Here is a 25,676-nt window from a genome sequence, read left to right as displayed (position 1 = left end):
AGCTCTCTGCAGGTCATTCACCAGGTCCCCCCGTGTGGTTCTGGGATCTTTGCTCACCGTTCTCATGATCATTTTGACCCCACGGGATGAGATCTTGCGTGGAGCCCCAGATGGAGGGAGATTATCAGTGGTCTTGTATGTCTTCCATTTTCTGATGATTGCTCCCACAGTTGATTTTTTCACACCAAGCTGCTTGCCTATTGTAGATTCACTCTTCCCAGTCTGGTGCAGGTCTACAATACTTTTCCTGGTGTCCTTCGAAAGCTCTTTGGTCTTGGCCATGGCGGAGTTTGGAGTCTGACTGTTTGAGGCTGTGGACAGGTGTCTTTTATACAGATGATGAGTTCAAACAGGTGCCATTCATACAGGTAACGAGTGGGGGACAGAAAAGCTTCTTACAGAAGACGTTACAGGTCTGTGAGAGCCAGAGATTTTCCTTGTTTGAGGTGACCAAATACTTATTTTCCACCCTAATTTACGAATAAATTCTTTACAAATCCTACCATGTGAATTCATGGATTTTTTATTCACATTCTGTCTCTCACAGTTGAAGTGTACCTCTGGTGCAAATTACTGACCTCTGTCATCATTTTAAGTGGGGGAACTTGCACAATCGGTGGCTGACTAAATACTTTTTTGCCCCACTGTATTCTGTCGGGATACCTACCAGGTGAAGCTAAAGGCAAGATATGCTTCATCATATGTTCCAGTCTTTGGCTTGGAAGCATATGTGGCAATGCTTCATCCTGTGCTTTGTGTTTGTGTGGGAGCCTCATCAGAAACCTGTCCATTACGCTAGCAGTGTCCAAGCAGCGACAGTGAATCACCTCAGCTGCTCCTTTCATTGGTGTAGAGCTCTACCCTGAGCTCCTCGTCTCCCCAACGTTGAGGAGACAGTTCAATGGAAGCTCGTTGGCCTCGAGGATAAACGTCAAGCTTTACCTCCCGGCCCTGCGCCTCGCCTCCCGGCCCTGCGCCTCAGCACGGTGCCCAGCTCACAGCAGTCGGCCGTGCTGAGTCATCAACCAGGACCAAGCCGTGGCCTCTTTATTAGGAACAGTCTCAGGTGGCCTCATGCAGCTCGCCTTGCTGCTCTGAGAAGGTTTTTGTCACGTCTCCTGGTTTAAATAAAGTTTGTTCACTTTAGCTGCTCTCACATTCGAGGATCAAAGAGTTAAATAAAGTCTTTCCGTCTGAGTCGTTAATAAAAACTCGGAGGAGGAGGCTGAAGGAGCTTTAGAGACAAAACCACAAACGAGTCATTTTCCTAATCTGTACCAGATGGCTTCATTCAGCCTCACATACTTCAGAGAGAGAGGGAGAGGAGGGCGAGGGTGGCTCCACCCAGGCGCAGCGCCAGCCCTCGCTGTGTGTGATTGGCTGGCTGCTGACAGATTAGGCTGGATTAGAGCAGCAGCAGGGGTCTAATCCGGCCCACCAGCAGATCAGCGAAATGTTATCAGATCTCTGCGGAGTCCGAAGGAGTCCGGCTGCTCCCGCGGGCGGAGCTCAGAGCCCGAGTGTGGGAGGGAGGACTGCCGGCCTCCTCCAGCTGATTCTCCTCCGGATTCTTCGAATGTTTCCTCGCCTTGTGTCATTTTCTCTTTCTTTAGCAGAAATCCTTGCTCCTTCTGTCTGTCTCCTGTGTTTGATGGTTTCTTATCAGTCAGATAGAACATGAAACGGCGAGTGACGTGAGGTCGTCTCAGTTTCTGTCTTCCTGTTTTTGCTCGTTATTCACTGAACTGCAACAGTTGCTCTATTTCTGTCCCGTCGTCGGGATATTTCTCACCTTATCTCAGTTATTTATTTATTGTTTGGTTAAATTCAGTTTTCTTCTTTCTCATTTTCTCTGTCTTTTAAATGGTTCATTGATCTTTTGTCTTAGATTCTTCATCGCTTTTCTTTTTTAATTCTTCACTTTTTCTTCTGTCCTGTGCTCTGATTGGCGGGTTTGTAGTTTTTCTTCTTCTCTGTTTTTAGAATAAACTCACTGTCTCACCATTGATAAGCTGAACCCGAGTCTAAATAGAGATTGACAGACAACATGACTTTTGCGCATTGCATGCCGGGTACTAGTGGCAAAACAATCCAAGTACAGCATCAAATGTTTGCATTTGCAGCACCGCAAAACCTTTCCGGTTCCAATACCTTCTTGCTTTTTCTTTGCCCCCCCAAAAAGTTATGTACAAAACGAAGGAGAACAATGCCGGTCCGTACAAAGACGGACTTGATGAAAAGTCAAAGGAAAGATACGAGGAAAAAATCAAAGGAGTGAAAGGGTTAGACCCTTACGAGCACAGAGTGGACAAAAGACGTTAGCGTGCTCCCCAACTTTCACCACGCTCATATTTATAATCATACGGTTCTTGGAGTGAGTGCATACACTCATGAAGTTTAGTAACTTCAGGTCACTGCAACAAGCCCAGGTACAGTTTACCGACGGATGGGTGCAGGACCTTGAAATGCACCGAAAGAAAGACCATCGTACAAACAAAGTTTACCAGTCTCACAAATCGTCTTCATAAATACACATTCGTTAACCGTTTATTAATAGGACCTTTGAGCTCAACGGTAATTAATTAGTAGTGGAAATAATTTCTGGTTCATCACAGAAATGTAGCAGTGACAACAATACTGTATGCTGTAATCGTACTGGACAATTAGTGATACAAAAAAAACCTGTTTTATCCTGTGAATAAAAGTATATGTTTTTGTCAATGTACCATAATAACAGAAGCGAAACACAATATTGTGTCGGGATAATTCACTGTTTATGCACAATAAATAAAGGAGCATAGCACGACAATTTCTGTTCAGCACCAGACTTGCTTGTAACCTATATCACCAATTAAGTTAAGAAAAATGACGTATTAACTACAACAGAAGACTGACCTTCGTGTAAATGCTTGGAGCAGACTAACCTGTGAGCTGGAGTGTTCTGGGACGTTATATTTGCTCTTTGAATGGCTGCAATCCAGGCCACCCGTCGCCTCTTTGTTACTTCGGAAACATGGCTCGAACTATTTCTCTTCAACGACGTAATCCGATAACAACCGATCTCTTTACCCGTCGGCTTCCCGTGGCTGTCATGCGACTGGCTATTGCAGTTAATAATACAACAGCTTCTTGACATTTTTTGTGTTTCTTTTTATCGCTGTGTAATTGATTTCAATTGAAAGCCTGCGAGCACTAGTACCTCTTGCCACGAGTTCCCAGAATCCTTTGTGGTTTTACCCCTGAATCACGTCACATTTTCAATCTCTATACCCGCCTCCATCATATCAGCAGGCCTGTGGGCTACAGCTCCCACTGTGTGACTTTATTAAACACACGAGGGGGGATCTACGTTACAGTCCTCCTGTATTTGTTGGGCAGGTCGGGGGATGGTTTGGTAACATTTAGCCGCCTTCAGAGTGAATGGTAGCATCACACAGTCACAGATACCTGCTGATCAGTATCATCCAATCAAACTCGAGCTCTGCCTTCTTGGATGCTCTGCAGTCTTTTGTGGTGAGCGTGGATACATACCAGTGCATTACTTAGAGCTTTTCTGATTCAAGTCTTTCTGCAGCTTCCATAAGTGACATCTTGTGTGGAGCTTACACATAAGATCATCGGTGGTTTGATGGCTCGTTACCAACGTTTCATGTCAGGAGCACCTTTAGAAATATATTTACTTAGAAAGTAAAGGCCACACCCCTAATCATGTAGACTTTAAGCCTTGAACCAGGTGGTGTTATGAACGGGGACATTATCTATCAAGACCAGCTGGGTCACCTGTGTGTGGGCGGGACACACCTGGTTTAGTTGATTACTTTGGGCTGAGATCAGTGTGATCTTTATTGATTATTGATTGGACACTGACACAGGTGTGCACTTTGAAATTAGACTTTAGTTTGGGTTTGTCTGTAAAGGGTTAAAACTCCTGTACAAGTTTTAGGAGAGGACCATTAACAGTTATTGATCAGAGGACCGGAGAATAAAGAGGGCAGGCGATCGATCACTGAACATTATGATTAATTACACCTGCTACACACATACACACAAGGCAGAGTGTGTGTACCCTCAGGCAGCGTTTTCTTCTCTCTCTCATCACTCTACCAGCGTACACACACACACACACACACACAAAGAGGGTGTGGAATGTGATGGAAAGACTGCGTGTGTGTGTGTAAGAGAGAGAGATCCCTGGAGGTGTGTGTGTGTGTTTGTGTCATTTCCTGTCGAGGCGAAGAAGAAGAATGCCCGACAGCGTGTGATCCCTCTGAAACTCTCAGCTTTGTTTCTGTGATGAGATGAGGGCGAACAAACGGAGCGGGACGGACAGACAGGAAGACGGCGAGCGTCAGACTAGCTCGCCGTAAGCAGCTTCCACGCATGTAGAAACGAGAGCAATGTGAGAACATGTTTCAGTCGGACTGAATACAGCTGAAGTACAGTGCTGCTGTCAGAGTAAAGGTGGACGGTGTCAGAGCAACAGTGTTGTAAATCAAGCGCACCCCTCTGTCTTCTAGCTGTTTACTTCCTTTGGGGAGAACATGAGTGTTGAAGCTCAGCAGTGTCCTGCAGGTGATCCTTACCTGCACCTTCACCTGTGGTTTGACCTTTCATGAATGATCAGTTAACACAGTTCATTTATAAAGGTGTTACGACCCGTCTAGGGCCAGGCCATAACATGAGCGAGGCACTCGCTTCCCCCCCAAGACCCAAGCAGTCACACGAAACCAATCCGTTAGATATGAGGTGATTTATTTACAATGTGAATAAACAGAACCAAAACGGGAGTGTCAACACTTCAGGGTGAGCCAAGGCCAAAACAATAAACAAAACAAACCTACACAAATCCCGCACCCCTGACCTTACCAAAACAAAGTCAAAAATAAAGACAGAGTCTGACCTCCTTAACTAACTCAAAACAGGAGAAAACGGGTGATCAAAAGAAATGGCAGCTCACCCCTACCCACTCCACTTCCACAACTTTCAAGCGTATACTGCAGCCAGCGGCTACCACAGGACTACTGCTGGGTGATGAGGAGAAACGCGAGGGCCTCTCCCGCTGTAGCACTCCAGCCTCCTTTTAATGGGCGGGTCCTCCAGCTGGATCCAATCACGCCGGGGCAGTATATCCACGCACCAATCGGAACAGGGCCCTGGCACAGCTAAATTAACATAGAAAAAACACAACACCTGCACAAACAAACACATGGATATACAAGTTCGTAACACCCCCTTCCATAAGATTTAAACAATCTTCCTATTGTTTAATTCCTAAACTACAAAATCGCTCTCGACAGGGCGTCCGCGATGACATTTTCCGTCCCTTTCTTATGCTTGATCTGCAGGTTGAAGTCTTGCAAAAGAAGGGACCAACGCATAAGTCTCTGATTTGAGTTTTGCATCTGGGAGAGAAATACCAATGGGTTATGGTCAGTGAACACTTGAACAGGGATAGAGCTGGATCCGATATACACCTCCTGGGCTTTGCCAACCAGTTTGCATTGCAACAGCAGCGGCCAAAATTCCTTCGGCCAGCTTAACGCGGCCGCTATACGCTCAAAAGCGTTAAAATAGGAATCCACTTTGGCCTCACGAAACGGGGGAACCAGTTTAACGTGCCTAGTGATGTCAAAACTTGTTGGGACAGCGGTGGACGTACTAGGATGACTAGAGGCAGATGTGGAGGGCTTTCGCTCCAGCTCCAAAGCTCTGACACGGAGGTGCATTGCTTGTACCTCAAGCTCTTTAGCACGGGTTTCCACCTCCCTTATACGGAGGGTCAAACGGAGATCTTCCGTAGACCGCCCCGCCAGGGGTTCCCCGGCCGTACCAGACCCAGCTGCTTCAATCTTTGCCCCAGCAGCATCAGAGTCCGCCTCGGCTGCATCAGAGTCCGCCTCGGCTGCGTCAGAGTCCGCCTCGGCTGCATCAGAGTCCGCCTCGGCTGCATCAGAGTCCGCCTCGGCTGGTAGCACGTTAACAGGCCCTTTGGCATCCGGCCCCGGCTCAGCCTCCGGAGCCACCTTCACACCCCCGCCATCAGGCTGCTCTACAGCTGCCTTCGGGGCAGGAAGGATGCCTCGCTCCACCAGCTCTGCACACAAAGCGTCCCTAACCTCCGCTTTGCGGGCACCATAGGACACTTGAATATCATAACAACTAGCAATAATAAGCAAATCCGCCTTCCTGCACTTCACTATTTTATCCCATGAAGGCGAAGTAACAAAATCATCCAAAGAAAACTCCATAATTCCACACACCTACCACCCCCACACCCAAGAAAACCGCCAACAGACCAAACACACGCGAAAACCCACAGAAAAAGGCAGAGGACGAGCCCCCAATTCATGTTACGACCCGTCTAGGGCCAGGCCATAACATGAGCGAGGCACTCGCTTCCCCCCCAAGACCCAAGCAGTCACACGAAACCAATCCGTTAGATATGAGGTGATTTATTTACAATGTGAATAAAGAGAACCAAAACGGGAGTGTCAACACTTCAGGGTGAGCCAAGGCCAAAACAATAAACAAAACAAACCTACACAAATCCCGCACCCCTGACCTTACCAAAACAAAGTCAAAAATAAAGACAGAGTCTGACCTCCTTAACTAACTCAAAACAGGAGAAAACGGGTGATCAAAAGAAATGGCAGCTCACCCCTACCCACTCCACTTCCACAACTTTCAAGCGTATACTGCAGCCAGCGGCTACCACAGGACTACTGCTGGGTGATGAGGAGAAACGCGAGGGCCTCTCCCGCTGTAGCACTCCAGCCTCCTTTTAATGGGCGGGTCCTCCAGCTGGATCCAATCACGCCGGGGCAGTATATCCACGCACCAATCGGAACAGGGCCCTGGCACAGCTAAATTAACATAGAAAAAACACAACACCTGCACAAACAAACACATGGACATACAAGTTCGTAACAAAGGAAAAAACCCTAACCCTCTCCTGTTCATGCCAGTCTAGCTCATTAAACTAAAAGTACCATGCAGCACCAAACCAACAATCAACCACATCAGCTGCTGACAGGACTTGGATCTGGTGATCGCCACACTCCTCCCCTAAGGAAAAGCGACTTCTAGCCTGAGTAATATTATTATTTTTTATCATTTCATATTAGTTCTTCGTGCTGTGATGTGTCCTCCTCTTCATCATTGGTTACAAATGTCAGCAAGTTTTTGTTTTGATCCTCCCCGCCTGTTTTGCTGTTACGTTCCTCGGGATACCCAGATGTTAGCAAAGTATTAGTGCTGGTGTCTGGAAAGCCCAAAAAGTTCTCATCCACAGTTTCCTCCTCGAATATTTCTTTCAAATGGTGTTGTTGTTGCTCCTCCAGTTGTGTGGCTGTGGGATAACAAGGTGTTAGTTTTGAGACATGGACTATCATATCCTCCCCCAAATCCTCCAAAACTACTGGACCAACCTGCTGCACCACCCGGTCCTTGCCATTTGGGAGCCAGCTTGGCAGTGAAAAACTGTAAAGTGCCAGGAGGATTGCCATGATTTATACATTGGGGAAACCAAACAGTGTTGTGCGGAAGGCACAAAACAGAAGAGCTACCTCGTCAGGCCAGGACTCTTCAGTCTATTTACACCTACAGGCCAGTGGACAGTTTCAATGATGAGGATGTACACATCCTGGATAGGGAGGAACGCTGGTTTGAGGAGTGCTGTGATTGCAGCCATTCCCCAACTCTCTGTGAATGGTACTCATGGCCACTGATCAGTGGTCTTTGATCAATGATCTTTGATCAGTGGTCAATGGTCCTTTTGCATATTAATGATCATAAACTGACCTCACAGCCTGTTGTTAGTCAGTGCTGCTGGTGTCAGTCATTACTGTTTATAAGGTTGGAAACCTGCAGTCAACTGAGACTGAAGGAGTTCAACTCAATTCAAATTTCAATTATATAGCACCAAATCACAACAATGGTAGCCTCAAGGTGCTTTATATTGTACAGTAGATCATACAATAATACATACTGTACAGAGAAAAAACCCAACAATCATATGACCCCCTATGAGCAAGCACTTTGGCCACAGTGGGAAGGAAAAACTCCCTTTTAACAGGAAGAAACCTCCAACAGAACCAGGCTCAGGGAGGGGCGGGGCCATCTGCTGTGATTGGTTGGGGAGAGAGGAGGAGGACAGGATAAAGACAAGCTGTGTAAGAGAGACAGAGATTAATAACAAGTATGGTTCAGTGCAGAGAGATCTATTAACACATAGTGAGTGAAGAAGAAACACCCAGTGCACCATGGGAATCCCCCAGCAGTCTACAACCAACACTGAATCCTCCCTTAGCTGTAATAGGTGTAGTTGTGGCTGTCCTCTTTAGCATCTACATGGATGTTAAAATCACCCACAATAATGATTTTGTCTGAGCTCAGAACTAAATCAGATATAAAGTCTGAGAAATCAGACAGAAACTCTGTGTAAGGCCCAGGTGGACGATAGATGATAACAAGTAAGACTGGTTTCTGAGTTTTACAGCTGGGGTCGACAAGGCTATGTATCAGGCTTACAAAGAATTAAAAGTCTGTCTGGGTCTTTGGTTGATTGATAACCAAAGACCACTGAGTCCACAGATGTCAAGCTCAGAAGGAGAGAGTTCCAGAGTCTGGGGGCAACTGTGGCAAAAACTCTGGGTCCCAATACAGGATCTTGTGGTACACCATAGCTCTCACGTCTGTGTAAACAAAGTCTTGTAAAAAGGTGAGTGAACTGAGTTTTCTTTTGGATCCTTACCTAGCATGTGTAATGTTCAAACTCTTATTTTGAAATTACCTGAAGTACACAGGTACGCCGGCTGTATGTGCGTGTGCTAGCTTAGCAGTTGACAGTTATGTGGATGCGCTGATCCTTATGTACTGAATAAAGTAATCTGTATGACAACTCCGAGGCGATTTCTCCATAAGTATTGAAGCCACAACAGCATGAACCTCGGGACTCCTCTATTTCTGATCGTAGATCATTTTTAAGCAATGAGATGAAGTAATGCTGGGAATTTGTTTGCCTGAAGCTCATCTAATCAGTGTGTCATGAATCTGTCCTCTCACAAACTAACTGCAGATTGTTAAAGTTAACCTAACTTGTGAGTTAAAAGTGTCGCCAATAAACTGCCTTCTTGTGAGTAAATGCTTCGAGTGTCTGTCCCGTTTGTAGCAACCGAAAATAAAATAAATTCATAATTATAATAAAGGTCAATCAAATGGACCAATATGACAAGGCCATGATGATCCACTTGGTAAAATAAATTCGCTTGGCATCTTTCTTAGCCTTAAGACAACAACTCTGATGGCTAAAGATCCAAACGGAAAGAAACCACCGGCAGAACCAGGCTCAGGGAGGGAGGGGCTATCTGCTGCGACCGGTTGGGCTGAGAGAAGGAAGACAGGATAAAAGACATGCTGTGGAAGAGAGACAGAGGTTAATAACAAGTATGATTCAATGCAGAGAGGTCTGTTAATACATAGTGAGTGAGAAAGGTGACTGGAAAGGAAAAACTCAATGCATCATGGGTATCCCCCAGCAGTCTATTGCAGCATAACTAAAGGAGGATTCAGGGTCACCTGGTCCAGCCCTAACTATATGCTTTAGCAAAAAGGAAAGTTTTAAGCCTAATCTTAAAACTAGAGATAGTGTCTGTCTCCCGAATCCAAACTGGAAGCTGGTTCCACAGAAGAGGGGCCTGAAAACTGAAGGCTCTGCCTCCCATTCTACTTTTAATAATAATAATAATGGATTGGATTTATATAGCGCTTTTCAAGGCACCCAAAGCGCTTTACAATGCCACTATTCATTCACACACTGGTGGAGGCAAGCTACAGTTGTAGCCACAGCTGCCCTGGGACTGACAGAAGCGAGGCTGCCATATCGCGCCATCGGCCCCTTTGGCCAACACCAGTAGGCGTTAGGTGAAGTGTCTTGCCCAAGGACACAACGACCAGGACAGAGAGCCCGGGGATCGAACCGGCGACCTTCCGGTTACAGATACGCTTCCCAACCCCCTGAGCCATGGCAACCATGGCTCAGGCGGCTTTAAATACTCCAGGAACAACAAGTAGGCCTGCAGTGTGAGAGTGAAGTGCTCTAATAGGGTGATATGGTACTACAAGGTCATTAAGATAAGATGGGGCCTGATTATTTAAGGCCTTGTATGTGAGGAGCAGGATTTTGAATTCTGGATTTAACAGGAAGCTAATGAAGGGAAGCCAATACAGGAGAAATCTGCTCTCTCTTTCTAGTCCCTGTCAGGACTCTTGCTGCAGCATTTTGGATTAACTGAAGGCTTTTCAGGGAGTTTTTTGGACTTCCTGATAATAATGAATTACAGTCGTCCAGCCTGGAAGTAATAAATGCATGAACTAGTTTTTCAGCATCACTCTGAGACAGGATATTTCTAACTTTAGAGATGTTGCACAAATGGAAGAAAGCAGTCTTACATATTTGTTTAATATGTGCGTTGAAGGACATGTCCTGGTCAAAAATGACTCCAAGGTTCCTGACAGTGTTACTGGAGGCCAAGGTAATGCCACCCAGAGTAAGAATCTGCTTAGATACCATATTTGTAAGATTTTCAGGGCCGAGTACAATAACCTCAGTTTGATCTGAATTAAGAAGCAGAAAGTTAGCGGCCATCCAGGTCTTTATGTCTTTAAGACATTCCTGCAGTTTAACTCATTGGTGTGTGAAGAGGACTCTCCATTTACATGCACAAACTGGAGTCTATTAGATAGATATGATACAAACCACTGCAGCACAGTACCTGTAATACCTACAGGGCGATCGTGGCTCAAGAGTTGGGAGTTCGCCTTGTAATCAGAAGGTTGCCGGTTTGAGACCCGGCTTGGACAGTCTCGATCGTTCTATCCTTGGGCAAGACACTTCACCTGTTGCCTACTGGTGGTGGTCAGAGGGCCTGGTGGCGCCAGTGTCCGGCAGCCTGGCCTCTGTCAGTGCGCCCCAGGGTGGCTGTGGCTACAATGTAGCTTGCCATCACCAGTGTGTGAATGTGTGTGTAAATGGGTGGATGACTGGATATGTAAAGCGCTTTGGTGTCCTTAGGGACTAGTAAAGCGCTATATAAATACAGGCCATTTACAGCATGCTCTAATCGCTCTAATAGGATATTATGGTCGACAGTATCGAACGCTGCACTGAGGTCTAGCAGGACAAGCAGATGATCTGTTAGCTGTTTGACAACTACTCTTTCAAGGATTTTTGATATGAAAGGAAGGTTGAAGATTGGCCTATAATTAGCTACAACTGCTGGGTCTAGAGATGCTTTTTGAGTAAAGGTTTAACTACAGCCAGCTTGAAGGCCTGTGGTACATAGCTGATTATTAGAGATAGGTTGATCATATTTAAGATCGAAGAATTAATTAATGGCAGGACTTCTTTGAGCAGTTTTGTAGGAATGGGGTCTAAAAGACACGTTGATGGTTTGGAGGAAGTAATTATTGAAGTTAACTCAGAAAGATCAACTGGAGAAAAAGAGTCTAACTTAACATCAATGGTACTAAGAGTAGCTGTAGATAATATTACATGTGTGGGATGATTACTGGTAATTTTTTCTCTAATGATAAAAATTTTATTTGTGAAGAAGTTCATGAAGTCATTACTAGTTAACGTTAAAGGGATTGTTGGCTCACAAGAGCTCTGACTTTTTGTCAGTGCTGAAGAGAAACCTGGGGTTGGTCTTATTTTCTTCAATCAGTGACGAATAGTAAGATGTTCTGGCTTTGTGGAGGGCTTTCTTATAAAGCAGCAAACTATTTCTCCAGGCTAAATGATGATCCTCTAAATTTGTGACACGCCATTTCCTCTCCAGATTACGAGTCATCTGCGTTAGGCTACGTGTTTGAGAATTATACCACGGAGTCAGGTACTTCTGATTTGAGGCCTTAGTTTTCACAGGAGCTACAGTATCCAGAGTCGTACGTAGTGAGGAGGTAAAATTATTAACAAGATGATCGACCTCTGTTGGGGTAGCGTTCAGATAGCTGCTCTTTCACGGTTCTGGGTCGGTTCGACACAGCATTTTAAGTTTATTATGTTTTGGGTTTATTTTTGCATTATGGAGTGTTTTGGGGTTCTCTGGTGTTTTGATTATTTACGATAGATTATATTACTGTGGTTCTGGTTTAGGGTTTTGTTCACAGGGTTTGTGTTCTCATGTTTTGTGTGGGTTTAGTTCTGTGTCTGGTCTGCGTCTTTGTGTAGTGATGTCTTGTTCCTGTTTTATTGTGAAGGTCTGCGTCTCATGTGGGTGTGTTCAGTTTACCTCCCTTGTCTCGTCTCGTTAATTACTCCCAGCTGTGTGTAATCTCCCCGTTTCTCTTAGTGTATTTAAGTCGTGTCTTCTGCTGTAGTAGTCACTGATCCGTCTGTGCATCCATCGTGTTTCATCCATGTGTTCTCCCTGCTGTCCGTCATCACTTACCTCCGCCCATCCTTCTTCATGTTCATGTCCTGGTTCGTGTTTTGTAATTTAGTTGTTCCCAGTTCAGATAGTCTGCAGTCCAGTTTGCCGTTTTTCTATTTTGTACTTTACTTTCAATAAACCACCTTCACACCTTTACAAGCAGTCTGTGTTTGGATCCCTCTTCATTATCTCCACACAGCTTACTTCACTCGCTGTGACATGCTCTGCTCTATGAGCATTGAAGATGATAACAGTGGGTGGATTATATTCTTAAACTTAGTTACAGCGCTTTCAGAAAGACATCTACTTTGATAAAGTCTACTCTCCACCGCTGTGTAATCAATTATTGTAAATGTAAATGTTATCAGGAAATGATCAGACAGGAGAGGGTTTTCAGGAAACACTGTTAAATGTTCAGTTTCTATGCCATATGTTAAAACAAGATCTAGAGTGTGATTAAAGTGGTGGGTGGGTTCTTTTACATTTTGACAGAAGCCAATTGAGTCTAATAACAAATTAAATGCCATGTTGAGGCTGTCATTTTTAGCATCTACATGGATGTTAAAATCAGCCACAATAATTATTTTATCTGAGCTCAGAACTAAATCAGATAAAAAGTCTGAGAAATCAGACAGAAACTCTGTGTAAGGCCCAGGTGGACGATAGATGATAACAAGTAAGACTGGTTTCTGAGTTTTACAGCTGGGGTGGACGAGGCTAAGCATCAGGCTTTCAAATGAATTAAAAGTCTGTCTGGGTCTTTGGTTGATTAATAGGCTGGTGTGAAAAATTGCTGCCAGACCTCCCCCTCGGCCTGTGCTTCGAGGTTTCTGGTAGTTAGAATGACTCGGGGGTGTTGATTCATTTACACTAACATAATCATCCTGCTGCAACCAGGTTTCTGTAAGGCAGAGTAAATCAATTTGTTGATCAATTATTAAGTCATGTACTAACAGAGACTTGGAGGAGAGAGACCTGATATTTAATAATCCACATTTCACTGTTTTACTCTTTGGTTCAGATGTGGATACTGTATTGTTCTTTCTTTGTAATTGTTTATGTTTACGTTGTTTGTTGCTGGTTTTTAGTTTGTTTTTTGTCTGTTTGGGAGCTGACACAGTCTCTATGGAGATGGGTTTTTGGGGGGTAGCAGGAGGAGAGAAGCTGCAGAGAGGCGTGTAAGACTGCAACTCTGCTTCCTGGTCCCAACTCTGGATAGTCATATTTTGGGAGGTTTAATAAATTTGTCCATATTTCTAGAAATGAGAGCTGCTCCATCCAAAGTGGGATGGATGCCGTCTCTCCTCAGGAGTCATCGGGAGTTCTTATTTATTGAATTTTATTATTTATTGAATTTTATTGTTTTATTTATATTTTGATATTGCTAGGGATGATGCAATGATCGGGGACCATTCTTCATTTCGTTGTTCTCGTGACAATGACAATAAAGTTTCTGATTCTGATTCTGATCAGGAGTCACCTGATGATGATGATGATGATGATGATGATGATGATGATGATGATGAAACGTTCCTCCCACTGAAGACATCCAGGTGAACAGAACCAACGTTCTGGGGGATTTTCTGTTTCCTCACCTGGATGATTGAGCATCAGAACATGTCACTCAGAAATGTTGTTTGTCAGCTGGTGTATAGTGTGTGTTCAGATGCCGCACACAGCAGCAGCTGGAGAAGGGCAGCCAATCAGACAAAGAAGGATTAATCTGAACTCTGAATCATGCAAAGCTGCTCTGGTAGAATAAAGCGCAGGATGTCGACATGAAACATTAAAACCACACGTCAGAGTCAAAGTCCGGTCTCTCTCACACTCACACACACACACACACACACACACAAACAAACACACACAAACACACACCTCTTTCTGCAGTGTTGGGCGATCATGAGATGAGATTGGTTTTCTGTTGGAGAGAGAGAGCTTACTGTGTGTGTGTGTGTGTTTGTTATATAGATGCACATGGATAGAAGCAAATGAAACAGATTGTGTCTGGTATCTGTTGATGAGCTAACACTGCCCAGCGGGACGAATGTGTGTGTGTGTGTGTGTGTGTGTGTGTTTAATGTGCCTTCTGTTACAAAGAAAGAAAATGAGCCTTCCCGCTATTTAATGTCAACGCTTTCAGATGACGGCTCCTCACACACAGGCGCGTGTGCGTGTCGGCATGAATGGAAGGATTTAGACATCTTTGAGTCACAGAGGAAGGAGGAGGTTTACATCTATTATTCTCCTGTGTGTGCGTGTGCGTGTGTGTGTGTGTGTGTGTGTGTGTGTGTGTGTGAGAGAGAGAGAGAGAGAGCATGCTGGGAAATGGTAATGAACTGGAACTGTCTCACTCTGAAGAACATTATATGTTTACAAGCTGCTCTCTGCTGACGAGCGAGAAACAAGGTGGAAGTGCGACTTGAACGTCTGTATCAATGAAGCGATTAATCAATGAGGTGATTGATTCGCTGATTACTGGTCGAGCGTTCGGGTTTCCTGCTTCGTTCTGAGGATGTTGGTGCGTCTTGTACATCAGTAAATGAATGGCAAACGGGCCGCAGTCTTTCTGTAATGGAACTAAACACAGTACAAACACGCGTGACCCAGTTACTCTGAATACATCATCACATGTAGGTGCAAAGTATACGAGCTGATAATGTGATTTCAATAAATAAGTATAAAAACCCACACCTGGAATAAATAATGGGAGAAAAATACTAATAAAGTCTATAAATAAAAATGTCCAGATGAAAGTGATGCAGCAGTGAGTAGCAGAGTCTTCAGAGCTGATTAAACTTTCTGTGTAATTATTTCAACAGCATGCTACACACAGAGTCCTGTGGGGGTCCCGTGGGGGGCTGTTGGGGGCTGTGGGGGGCTGTGGGAGGAAGAGACTTGAAGAAATAAATATGTGGTTAACGTTCCAGCTGATGTATGAGGAGAAAGAAGGAACTGCACGAGCCTTAAATCAGTTCCAGTGTCCAAGCATCCAGAAGTGTTTCTACACCAGCTCTAATTTCTGTTTCTTCATCGGCTGGAAGACAGAACACAGACTGGAGACTGCTCACCTAGTTAATTTAAAGCATGGACTGGGGTTCATATCGCAGGTTTTACTCTTTACTTCTCATTTTCCACACTTCATAACAATAATCATAAGATTCATTTTATATCATCCAAATAGAGAGAGGGGGAAATAACAGCCTCACTTCTAAACCACTGAAGAAGAAATGATCGTATTGATGAGGTTCTGTAAGCACAGTGTAGTCGATCCTGTGATCGCATTAATGTGCCATTAGTATGCAGCATCTCCGTGTCTCAGTCTTTAGGTGGGACTTGCTGTGATGGAGGTGATGAACCCACTAACTCTGCTCATATGAGTGAGATCCAGCCAGGTTTCTGCCGCCGACCAATGTTTGTCTCATCGTCAGTGGGGCTGTCCGTAGATATTTGAGCCTCTGTGGATCCGAGAAAATCCAAATTTGTTTTTTGTCTGCTGTACAATCTTTGGAAATGGTTCCAAGAAATCACTCAAAGCGAACCCCGTCCGCAGCCTTAAAGCCGGGGCCTTCAGGAACAGTTTTTCCTTAATCCTATCTGTGGGTTCAGATATGAACTCAACAGAGTCTGGACCTGAACCCAACGGGGTCCAGATATGAACCCAACAGAGTCTGGGCTTTAATCTAATTTTAATCACGATTACGATCTGGGCTTTCAACGATCATTAAAAATTATTAGCACCTCCCTCATACTTTACTCTCGCGCTGCTCCGAGTGGCAAATCGAGCGCACCTCTGTGCATTTAAGAGGACCCGAGGGAAGCTCGGAAAGCTAAGCAGAAGTTATTTGGAGAGGAGAGTGACTGCCGTTGGTTGAAAAGAGAGGTAAAAAAAAAAACTTCAGTGGTGTGGAAACATGGGTTCGCGGAGTCAGACGTGGATCAAGTAGACATAGTGTGTAAACTTTGCTACAGTGTAGCTGCACCACAGAGCAACACTGCAAAGTTCACTAAACATAGATGTTTACATTTTTCATTTATATTTTATATTGCAAACATTTGCACTGTTCAGTATTTGCACACTATTTTATATTATTTTTTAAAGTCATTATTCAATACATTGTTATTGTTAACCCTTTAAAGCAGGTCAGAGCGGCACGCTCCGTTTTGTGTAACTATTTTTGAATCCCTGTAGAACCGGAACCATGTAAGCTAGCACAATAATTTTTTTTGCATATGAAACCAGAGGAATTGTACCTACATCTTATGTCATCAGCTTGTCCTCGGTCACGGTTTCCTTCCACATAAAGCTTTGCAGAAATTGCATAAAAAGCGCTTGCAGGAACAAAAACATAATATTCCAGAAACACGCTTTGCCGATCTGATCAGCTGTTCGTAACACTTCCCACATTGAAACAGACGTCAGCGCGAACTATCGCATGTCCGCCATTTCCTGCCCGAAACAGGAAGTGACGTCATTTTCGTGGAAAATTTAGTTTTTTACTTGTAGGCTTCAAAAGCCTATACTGGTGTTTTTATAAGTCATGTTTGACTTTATGCTTTTCTGAATAGTTTCTGGGATGCTTAGAACTCGAATTGCACTGCTGGAAATAGTTTATTTTGATGCACCTGCTGTTTTGTTTGCAAATTTGCATCACAGGATTGTTTTTTCGTTTTTCCTGCAGTATATAAAAATTGCTGTATCTCCAAAATAAAACTATGAAGACACTCAAAATAAATTTCCTGTTGTTGTAAACTATTTTTTGCAACTTTATTGTATTTAAAGTTTTGAGGGATAAACCTCTTAAATTTCTCCAAGTAGAAATATATTCGTTAGCTTCATAGCATAAGTGCCTAAGTCATTGACTTAGGCACTTATGCTATGAAGCTAACCCTATGTAAAAACAAACAAAAACGATTTTCAATTTTTTTGTAGTTTATTGCACTTTTTTGCAATGAATGTAGTTACTATGGGCTATAACAGTTGTATTGATGCATAGCAACTTGAAATGCTCCCACAAATGGCACTACAACATGTAAAAAAATAATATAAGCTCTGGCGGACTTGGTTCTATAGTAGGTCTTAAAGGGTTAAATAAATATCATCAAATAATCGTGATCTCAATTTCAGTGAAAATAATCGTGATTATCATTTTTGCCATAATCGAGCAGCCCTAGTTTCACCTAAGGTAACTGAGCATCTGTCTGTCTCTTTTTCAGCTTGTCTATCTGGTCGGTCTCCTGACTGCACGCTGGTCCAGTCCAAAGAAGATGACTTTGACTGGGAGCAGGGAGACACCCGAGACCGATTGGCCACCCCCTGGATCCCTGCAGGTACTGTTTGTCTTTCTGAAAGCACCGTCAGGGCCCCGCAGTCCTCCTGCAGTCCTCCTGCAGTCCTCCTGCAGCTCAAAGGTTCCCCGGGTGCTCCTCAGCACGATTCCCTCTAAGCTGAGCGCATGACTGCTGACAGCGTCTCCACATGCAGAAAATCAGCGAAATAAAATAAATACATGTATTTACTTTAATTCCAATTCAGGCTGTATTTTTTTTTTGTGCGCAGCGCAGATTTTCTGTGTGGGAACACCATGTCAGCAGTGTGCGATTGCTCATGCGCTCAGCTTAGAGGGAACATTGCTCCTCAGGGAACCTTTCTGGGTCTCCTGAAGCTGGGTCTTGGTGGTGCATGCATGTCTTCCTCTGACTCTTAAAAACCCTGAAGTACGTTTGTGTTGTGACACACATACATTGGTCATCAGCATATCTTTGCCTCTCCGGTTCTGCTGTTGCTCATTTAATCAATCCTGTGCTCGATGAGCCGAGGCTTATAAGTACTTACTGTTTACAACAAGGTGCAATCCTCTGGGTATGTCGTTAAACAGCTCGAAGAGATGCTTGAGTCTGAAAACAAACTCTGGACTACTGAAAGCAGGAACGCCGCTCTAAATGGGAAATGGCTGCATCAACCAGGTGCAAGCCTGATCCAATCACAGAGCGCCAGACCGAGCTGTGTACGCATCAGTCTACAACCAAACCCCCAACCCTTTGTCAGACACACGGGCTTCACACCAACGCCCCTATAAATGGCATGTTTATGCTCTGCATGCCTAATGGCGTTACCTGTCACTGCGTGCCACACACCTGTAACACGGTCAGTTAGGCTAACCTCGGTCGTGACCGTAATTCGTCCCGAGCAGCCGAGGACGGCGGTCGTAACCAGACAGAGAGGGAGTGTTCTCCCTATAATCAACTATTGTACAGGTCCTTAAACACAGCACTGCAGCGCTTTGCACCTGAAGGCAGCACTGAGGGAAAAGCTGCTGCAGCCTTCCTTTTGTCTGCTATTGACCTGCCACTGTGTGTGTGTGTGTGTGTGTGTGTGTGTGTGTGTGTGTGTGTGTGTGTGTGAGCGAGCCGCCATTTGTCACATGCTCACAGAGGTTACCCTGCTGACGAATGAGAATGCAGCACTCTTAAATCACAGAGCCAATCACGTGAGAGACAGGCTGACCGAGGACACACAGAAAGGAGGTGGTTACTGTCCTGTTTAATGTGAGTTATAGAGGAGGTGGAGGAGGAGGAGGCGAGAGGAGAGTTTGTCACCTTTACTCTTTTCCAATAAAAGAGGGTTTTTGTGTGTTTCACTGTGTGTGTGACTAATTGCAGCCAATCCAAGCAATCAGAGAGCAAACAGCTTCTCTCCCAGTGGACACACACACACACACTCCTCCTCGCTTCGATCTCCTCCTGGCTGATGTGTGGAGCAGTGAGCAGGACAAGACAGGGCATTAAATCTAACACACCCTCCACAGCAGAGGCCAAACTCAGCCTTCTCCCAGCTGAGCTCGCTTCGGAGGAAAAACTGACCAATCTATTCAATTCAGTTTTATTTATACAGCGCCAAATCACAACTACAGTCTCCTCAACGGCGCTTTATATTGTACAGTAGACCCTACAATAATACTAGAGAGAAAAACCCAACAATCATATGACCCCCGATGAGCAGCACTTTGGCAACAGTGGGAAGGAAAAACTCCCTTTTAACAGGAAGAAACCTCTGGCAGAGCCAGGCTCGGGGAGGGGCGGGGCCATCTGCTGCGACTGGTTGGGGTGAGCCTCAGCTTCACCCGAATCTGAAGCTGAGGTTCTGTTTGGAGGTGATGGGTTCAACCAGAGACAGCTGTTATCGGGTCAGAGTTCAGAGCCGCAGTTTGTTAAAGCTGTTAATAAACCTCACTGATCTGGAGACAGTCAGTGTTAAAACATCTGGAACATGTGGAGCTTCGTGGAAGCACAGACACAAAGCAGTAACATGCAGGAGTGATCTCAGCTCGTTTGTCAATTTCAGCAGCTCACATCTGATTCTTTAAATCAAATATAATGTTTCAGGCCAACGGCAGGCGGTGCTTAATATTTATTTGATATTTGTTCTGGTGCCTTTGGGTGCATGCCTCTCTTCTGTCTGTGTCCGAGGCTGCCGAGGACCAGCGTCGCTCCACCGCCTTTACTCTAAAAACAGACACTTTATCAATGGGACTTCTGCATGTGATATCGGTGGGAGGAAAACATCCACACAGACAGCATTCTCCAGTGAAAGTGGTGGTTTAATACTGCAGACACACACACACACACAGAGCTGCAGCGAAGAATCGATTGACCAGTGATTGCAGGCTCCATTTAATGTTCTTATAAATGGTACAGGTTCAATCTAATCTGAGCCATGTAGCGCCGGCTTGCTCTCTGCTGTCAGTGTGAACAACAGTAATCTTCCCTAATACTCTTTCCTGCTGCACACACACACACACACACACACACACACACACACCGTCTCAGCCTCTGGACTGACTATGTTTCTTGCTCTGATTTCTTTCTGTCGTTAGCTGTTTGTTACTGCTCACGACGAGCTGATAAACTTCATCCCCTCCTCATCGTCAGCCTGTTCCAGCTGAGATTTTTAGATCATTTAACCTGATCCTGGAAAGCAACTTTGCTAATCTTTCTCTTTGGTGACTAGCACGTCTGGTCAGCTAAAAATAAACGAGTCCAGACCAGATCAGATGCTGGTAACGCCATGACATCACGGGTATATTTATCTTCCTTACAGACCAGCTGAAGCAGCTGAGTGCAGTGAGCCAACAGTACAGTAATTATTAGTTTTGCAGGGAAAGCAGTTGAGGCAGTGGAAGATGTTCCTGAGGTTTGTTTCTAGTTTGTCAAGTTGAAAACCAGATGTTCATAAATAACAGTCTTCAGAGCCTTTCAGTGTTCCCAGTTCAGTTAGTCTGGTCCATTTCTACAACCTGTTTACTCAGTTTATTAATAGCTGGGTCAGTCAGACCTGCAGCCAACAGTGACAACAGGAATATCAGGGCGCGTTTCCAGAGCTGTGAGAAAACAGGCTTGAACCCAACAGAGTCTGGACCTGAACCCAACATAGTCTGGACCTGAACCCAACGGGGTCCAGATATGAACCCAACAGAGTCTGGACCTGAACCCAACGGGGTCCAGATATGAACCCAACATAGTCTGGACCTGAACCCAACGGGGTCCAGATATGAACCCAACAGAGTCTGGGACTGAACCCAACGGGGTCCAGATATGAACCCAACAGAGTCTGGACCTGAACCCAACGGGGTCCAGATATGAACCCAACAGAGTCTGGGCTTTAACCAGCTTTCTCTTGGAAATGAGGTGCACATTTCAATGAGACTTTTTACCCGTATAAATAAAGGATAATAAATACAACCCAGCAATGTCCAGTCCTGATCGCCACACGGTCTAACCTGACTAAAGGATTCTGTGAGTAAGAACAGGAGAACCATCCAGGTGAACTGTTTATTTGCACCTATGATATTATACCTCAGGGAGGACACCCCTACAGCAGAAATAAGCACTGTTTGGGTCTTTAGAGTTAATTTTCCCCATTATAACACCTGTTCACATTTCATTAAGGCTTAAACTTTATTAAGGACGTGGCTTCTCGTTTAAGGTTCATAATGAGGTCAACATAAAGATTAACTGTAAGTGATCCACATTTTGCTCTACAGGTTCATTCTGCTGTCTCTGGACAGTTTTTAATTGATTCATTTGCAGGAGGACTTTGACCCGAGTCAGAACCTTCAGATGTGGCCCACTGGTTCTTCACAGGTGCTGTGGTGGTGCTGTTTGCTGGTTCTATGAGGTTCTCCGGTCGTTGTTTATTTCTGTTTTTTGCTCCAATAAGGGTGGGGATACACACACACATGCAGTCACACACACATGCCTTTTGGTGAGTGTGTGTGTCTCTGTGGGGTTCAGGGTATATTAATATTTCTAATAGGGCTGTTATCAGCTCACTGCCAGCTGTACACAGCAAACACACACACACGCAGGGAGGCTCCAAGGCAAATATATACACTACACACACACACACTCGGTCTGTCTGTTGTGTGATAACTCCCACAATGCCTTTCTGTGTCAAAGAGACCTGGAGGTCAAAACCACTTTTTTCTCTCTGTGCGTGTGTGTTAAAAAAATACAAGCTGTTGTAAACAACACACACAGACACACACACACACACACACACGAGTGTGCAGACACACAGTTTGTGGCTTTAAAGTGAATTTGAAAAGAGATTAGACACACACACACACACACAGCTGCAGGTAAACACTGTTTAAAGGTGGGTGAGAGAGAAGAGAGTTTAAAGTTTGGACTGTTTCACAAATAAATGAGAGAAAAGAAAACTCAGTGTGTGTGTGTGCGTGTGTGTGCGTGTGTGTGCGTGCGTGCGTGTGTGTGTGTGTTTTGGGTTAATTAGTGTGTTAAAGGGTTTATCAGCGTGTCGGCATGCAGTAGATTCACTCTTTGAACATGACTCTGTGTGTGTGTGTGTGTGCGTATGTGTGTGTGTGTGTAGTGTATAAAGCCACTATCAGCATCCTGCCAAAAGCAATTAAAGCCTCATTCAGGGAGTTTAAACACATGGAGTGACTGCAGCTGAAATCCGACCAATCAGAGGAGAGGTCACACTGACACACCAGCTCCCCATTGGCCGATTTAAGTAAATGTGGGACTGCTCCTTCAAACCTGTTGGCCGGGGATTCTGCCCGACGTTTGTGTGGATGCTTTCAGAAAGTTTAACACACATTCGCCGCCTGAAATAAACCTCTGAGAGCAGGAAACACACACACACTTCCTGCTGTGTGTGTGTGTGAGAGAGAGAGAGTAAATACGGTGCAGCTGCCTCTCCTCACGTCTCGGTACAGCTCGGGTAATAGAATTACTGCCTCCATCTGCGCGCGTGTGTGAGCTGGGTGTGAGGTGATTGGTTTACAGATGGTAGGGGTCGTATATTATTGGCCCACAGGTGAGAGGGGACGGGAGGTTAACGAGCAGAAGAAACGCCAGGACACGAACGGGGGCTGTGTGTGTTTGTTTCTCTTTCTGCCTATGGTCTGATTGGACGATAGCGAGAAAGAGGAGGCGGAGCTGTGTCTCAGGTGCAGAGAGTTTGAAGCGCTCGCTCGGGCCTTTGAGAACGTGATGAAGATCAAGTTTGGCCGAGTGTTCGATCCGAGCGCCTCCACCTCCTGCAGCTCTGATTGGTCGGTTTGGTGTTCACTCACTGATTAGCAGCAGCGTTTTCTAGCACCACCACAACATGCCTCATTCACACTTTCATACAAATACTAACATTCACACTCCCATGAATGCATCAGCAGTAACTCAGGGTTCAGTGTCTTGCTTGAGGACTCTTTGGCCTGGAGCAGCCAGGGTTTGAACCGCCGACTGGTAGACGATGTACCTCCTGAGCCACACCCACCCGTGTCTTTCTCCACCCATAACCTGCACCTAAACGCAGACAAACAGAGCAGACCCCAGCCTTGCTCACAGGATCAGACCCTGAGCCGGGCCCCTTGGGCCCACTCACACCTCATACCTGAAATCTTTCTCTGCTGAATCACACACTGCTGTTTGCCCTGCAGCATGCCTCAGTTACTACAGAAACAGCAGACACACACAGCACATGCGTGTGTTTACCCTGACACACCTACAACTACACACACACAGATGTGTGACCAAAGAAGTCAGAATAATCCCTAGGAGCTCCACAGACACGTCCACACATCAGCGACGTCATTCACCTTTGAATGAAGGTGTTTCAGTGCTCACATGTATCAGCTGACAGCACGCTGACACATGTGACCATTTCACAGTCCGAGCTCTGACTCTGGGTTTTTCAGGCTATGACGTGCTGGGAACTGTGACACAGTTAATTCTGCAGAGTGGCAAAAAACAAACACAACAAACTGCTGTCATCATTTTACAGAAACAAAGAAACATGGCATTACATGACTGTAACACAGAGACGTCCAGGTCACACAGGAAACGACCATAATCCAATCATTCTGCCTCATTTCTGCTCTGCTCTACTGACTCTTTGATGTTTGAAAAATGTCCTTCAGAAAGTGATGATGAGGATGATGATGATGGTGAAGATGGTGATGAAGATGGTGATGATGAAGATGATGGTGAAGATTGTGATGAAGATGGTGATGATGATGGTGAAGATGATGATGAAGATGGTGAAGATGATGGTGAAGATGATGATGATGATGATGATGATGGTGAAGATGAAGGTGATAATGGTGATGATGGTGATGGTGGTGATGATGATGATGATGATGGTGGTGAAGATGATGATGATGATGGTGAAGATGATGATGGTGAAGATGAAGGTGATAATGGTGATGATGGTGATGGTGGTGATGGTGGTGGATTGTGTTCATGTGTGACTGATGGTTTGAATGTATTATGTCAGTATTTTATGATTATATCTGAAATGAAATCAGAAAAACAAAGTGAGTCTTTTAACACCAGGAAACTGAAAACCTCATCCTGAAAACAGCTCTGATGTTTGTCAGGAAGACAAATGGGGTCTTCTAATTGGCTGTAGATGAAGGTTCAGTCAGCTGTTGGGCCGTGTTAAACATGGAGTGAGGCGCGAGCTGTGAGACAAACACTAATCAGCCGCAGACGCACAAATGGCTGATTTGAGAATAAACTCATCACAGCTTTTGTTCTCACTTGCTCTTCATCAGTCTAGATTGTTCTTGCTCCTTCCTCCTCCTTATCCTTCTCCTCTTCGTCCTCCTCTTCCTTCCGTGATTAAACCTCATGTTTTTCTAATCGATTCTCCTCAAGGTCCATTGATCCACTGACACATGCACACACATTAAAACGCTCTGGTAACCAGGAAATGAAATCAAACACGAGTCTACGCTCAGGTTAAAATAGTCTCTGTGAGGAAATCATCGTTTGAAGGTTGATCAACTTTCCCAGGAAAATGCTCTGAAAGATGGGGAAGCTACAGAGTGGCATGTGGCCACAAAGCTTTTTGTGTGTGAAACATCCAAACACACACTCAGATACCTGCTGATGTCATTCACATGGAGCTCCGCCTTCTTGGACGCTCTGTTACTACAGTGACCTCACAGCAGCCATATTATTGGTCACATGATATCATTAAAAGGCTCCAACAACACACCAAAGCTCCAGCTCAGGTGAAGCTAGCCGAAAGCTGTCACCATCCACCTGTCAAAGAGGCCACGCCCCTAATAATGCAAACGTTAAGCCTACATGTGTAATGAAGTGGCATCATCAGGCTGTGAACATGTTTATGTGAATGTGGAGTCAGTGGTACGAATCAGAACTGCAGCTTTAGCTTTTTAGTTACAAATAAGTGAAAAGTCATTAAATGTGGTTTCTTTATCGAGTCTTTATTTGTCCCAAATAAGCAAAGAAAATGTTTGACGGCTCCACAGTGACCCCTCCCTGGGGCCAGCTCCCCCGCTGACCCAAGTAGGCACCCCCATACTCCGCAACCCACCAGGGAAAGGGGGCCCAGACCCATCCGGACCGGGGCCCAGTACAGCAGCGCCGCCTGGCCCACAGAGCCCGGGACACCCCACCTGACCCCACCACAGAGAAAACTGCACCCACCCTGTCATCCACTCATCTTCCAGACTACACGAGACAATAGACGCCCAGGCTGAGATCTTCCTCCATCTCTCCTGTATCTGCCCCTGCTGCAGAGAGTTCCTGAAGAGAGGAGAGCTCCTGCAAGATGTAACAACCTCCCCCACCAGTTGAAGAGCCCCCTAGGTGGCTCGATGCACTGGCGGCACCCTGCGCCAGGGCTGGGCCCCCATACACCCACCTGCCCACAACCCCGGCAACACACAAACCAGGATCCAAGCCCCCGAG

The 25,676-nt window shown here is 45.2% G+C and overlaps 1 protein-coding gene across 8 annotated transcripts in view; it reads left to right on the top strand.

Moving 5' to 3' along the window:
• The window catches only part of LOC309714356 (receptor-type tyrosine-protein phosphatase mu-like), a 220,385-nt gene that overhangs the window by 23,867 nt on the left and 170,842 nt on the right, over positions 1–25,676 (top strand). For all 8 annotated transcript variants that reach the window (XM_082546726.1, XM_082546722.1, XM_082546725.1 and 5 more), the window contains exon 2: positions 17,649–17,762. In XM_082546726.1, coding sequence (XP_082402852.1) covers positions 17,649–17,762 — 114 coding nt within the window. The remainder of the gene's footprint in view (positions 1–17,648; positions 17,763–25,676) is intronic.

This window comes from Aulonocara stuartgranti (genome assembly GCF_965226115.1).
Source record: "Aulonocara stuartgranti genome assembly, chromosome: 9".
Lineage (NCBI taxonomy): Eukaryota > Metazoa > Chordata > Actinopteri > Cichliformes > Cichlidae > Aulonocara > Aulonocara stuartgranti.
This window is presented reverse-complemented; position numbering and strand designations above follow the sequence as displayed.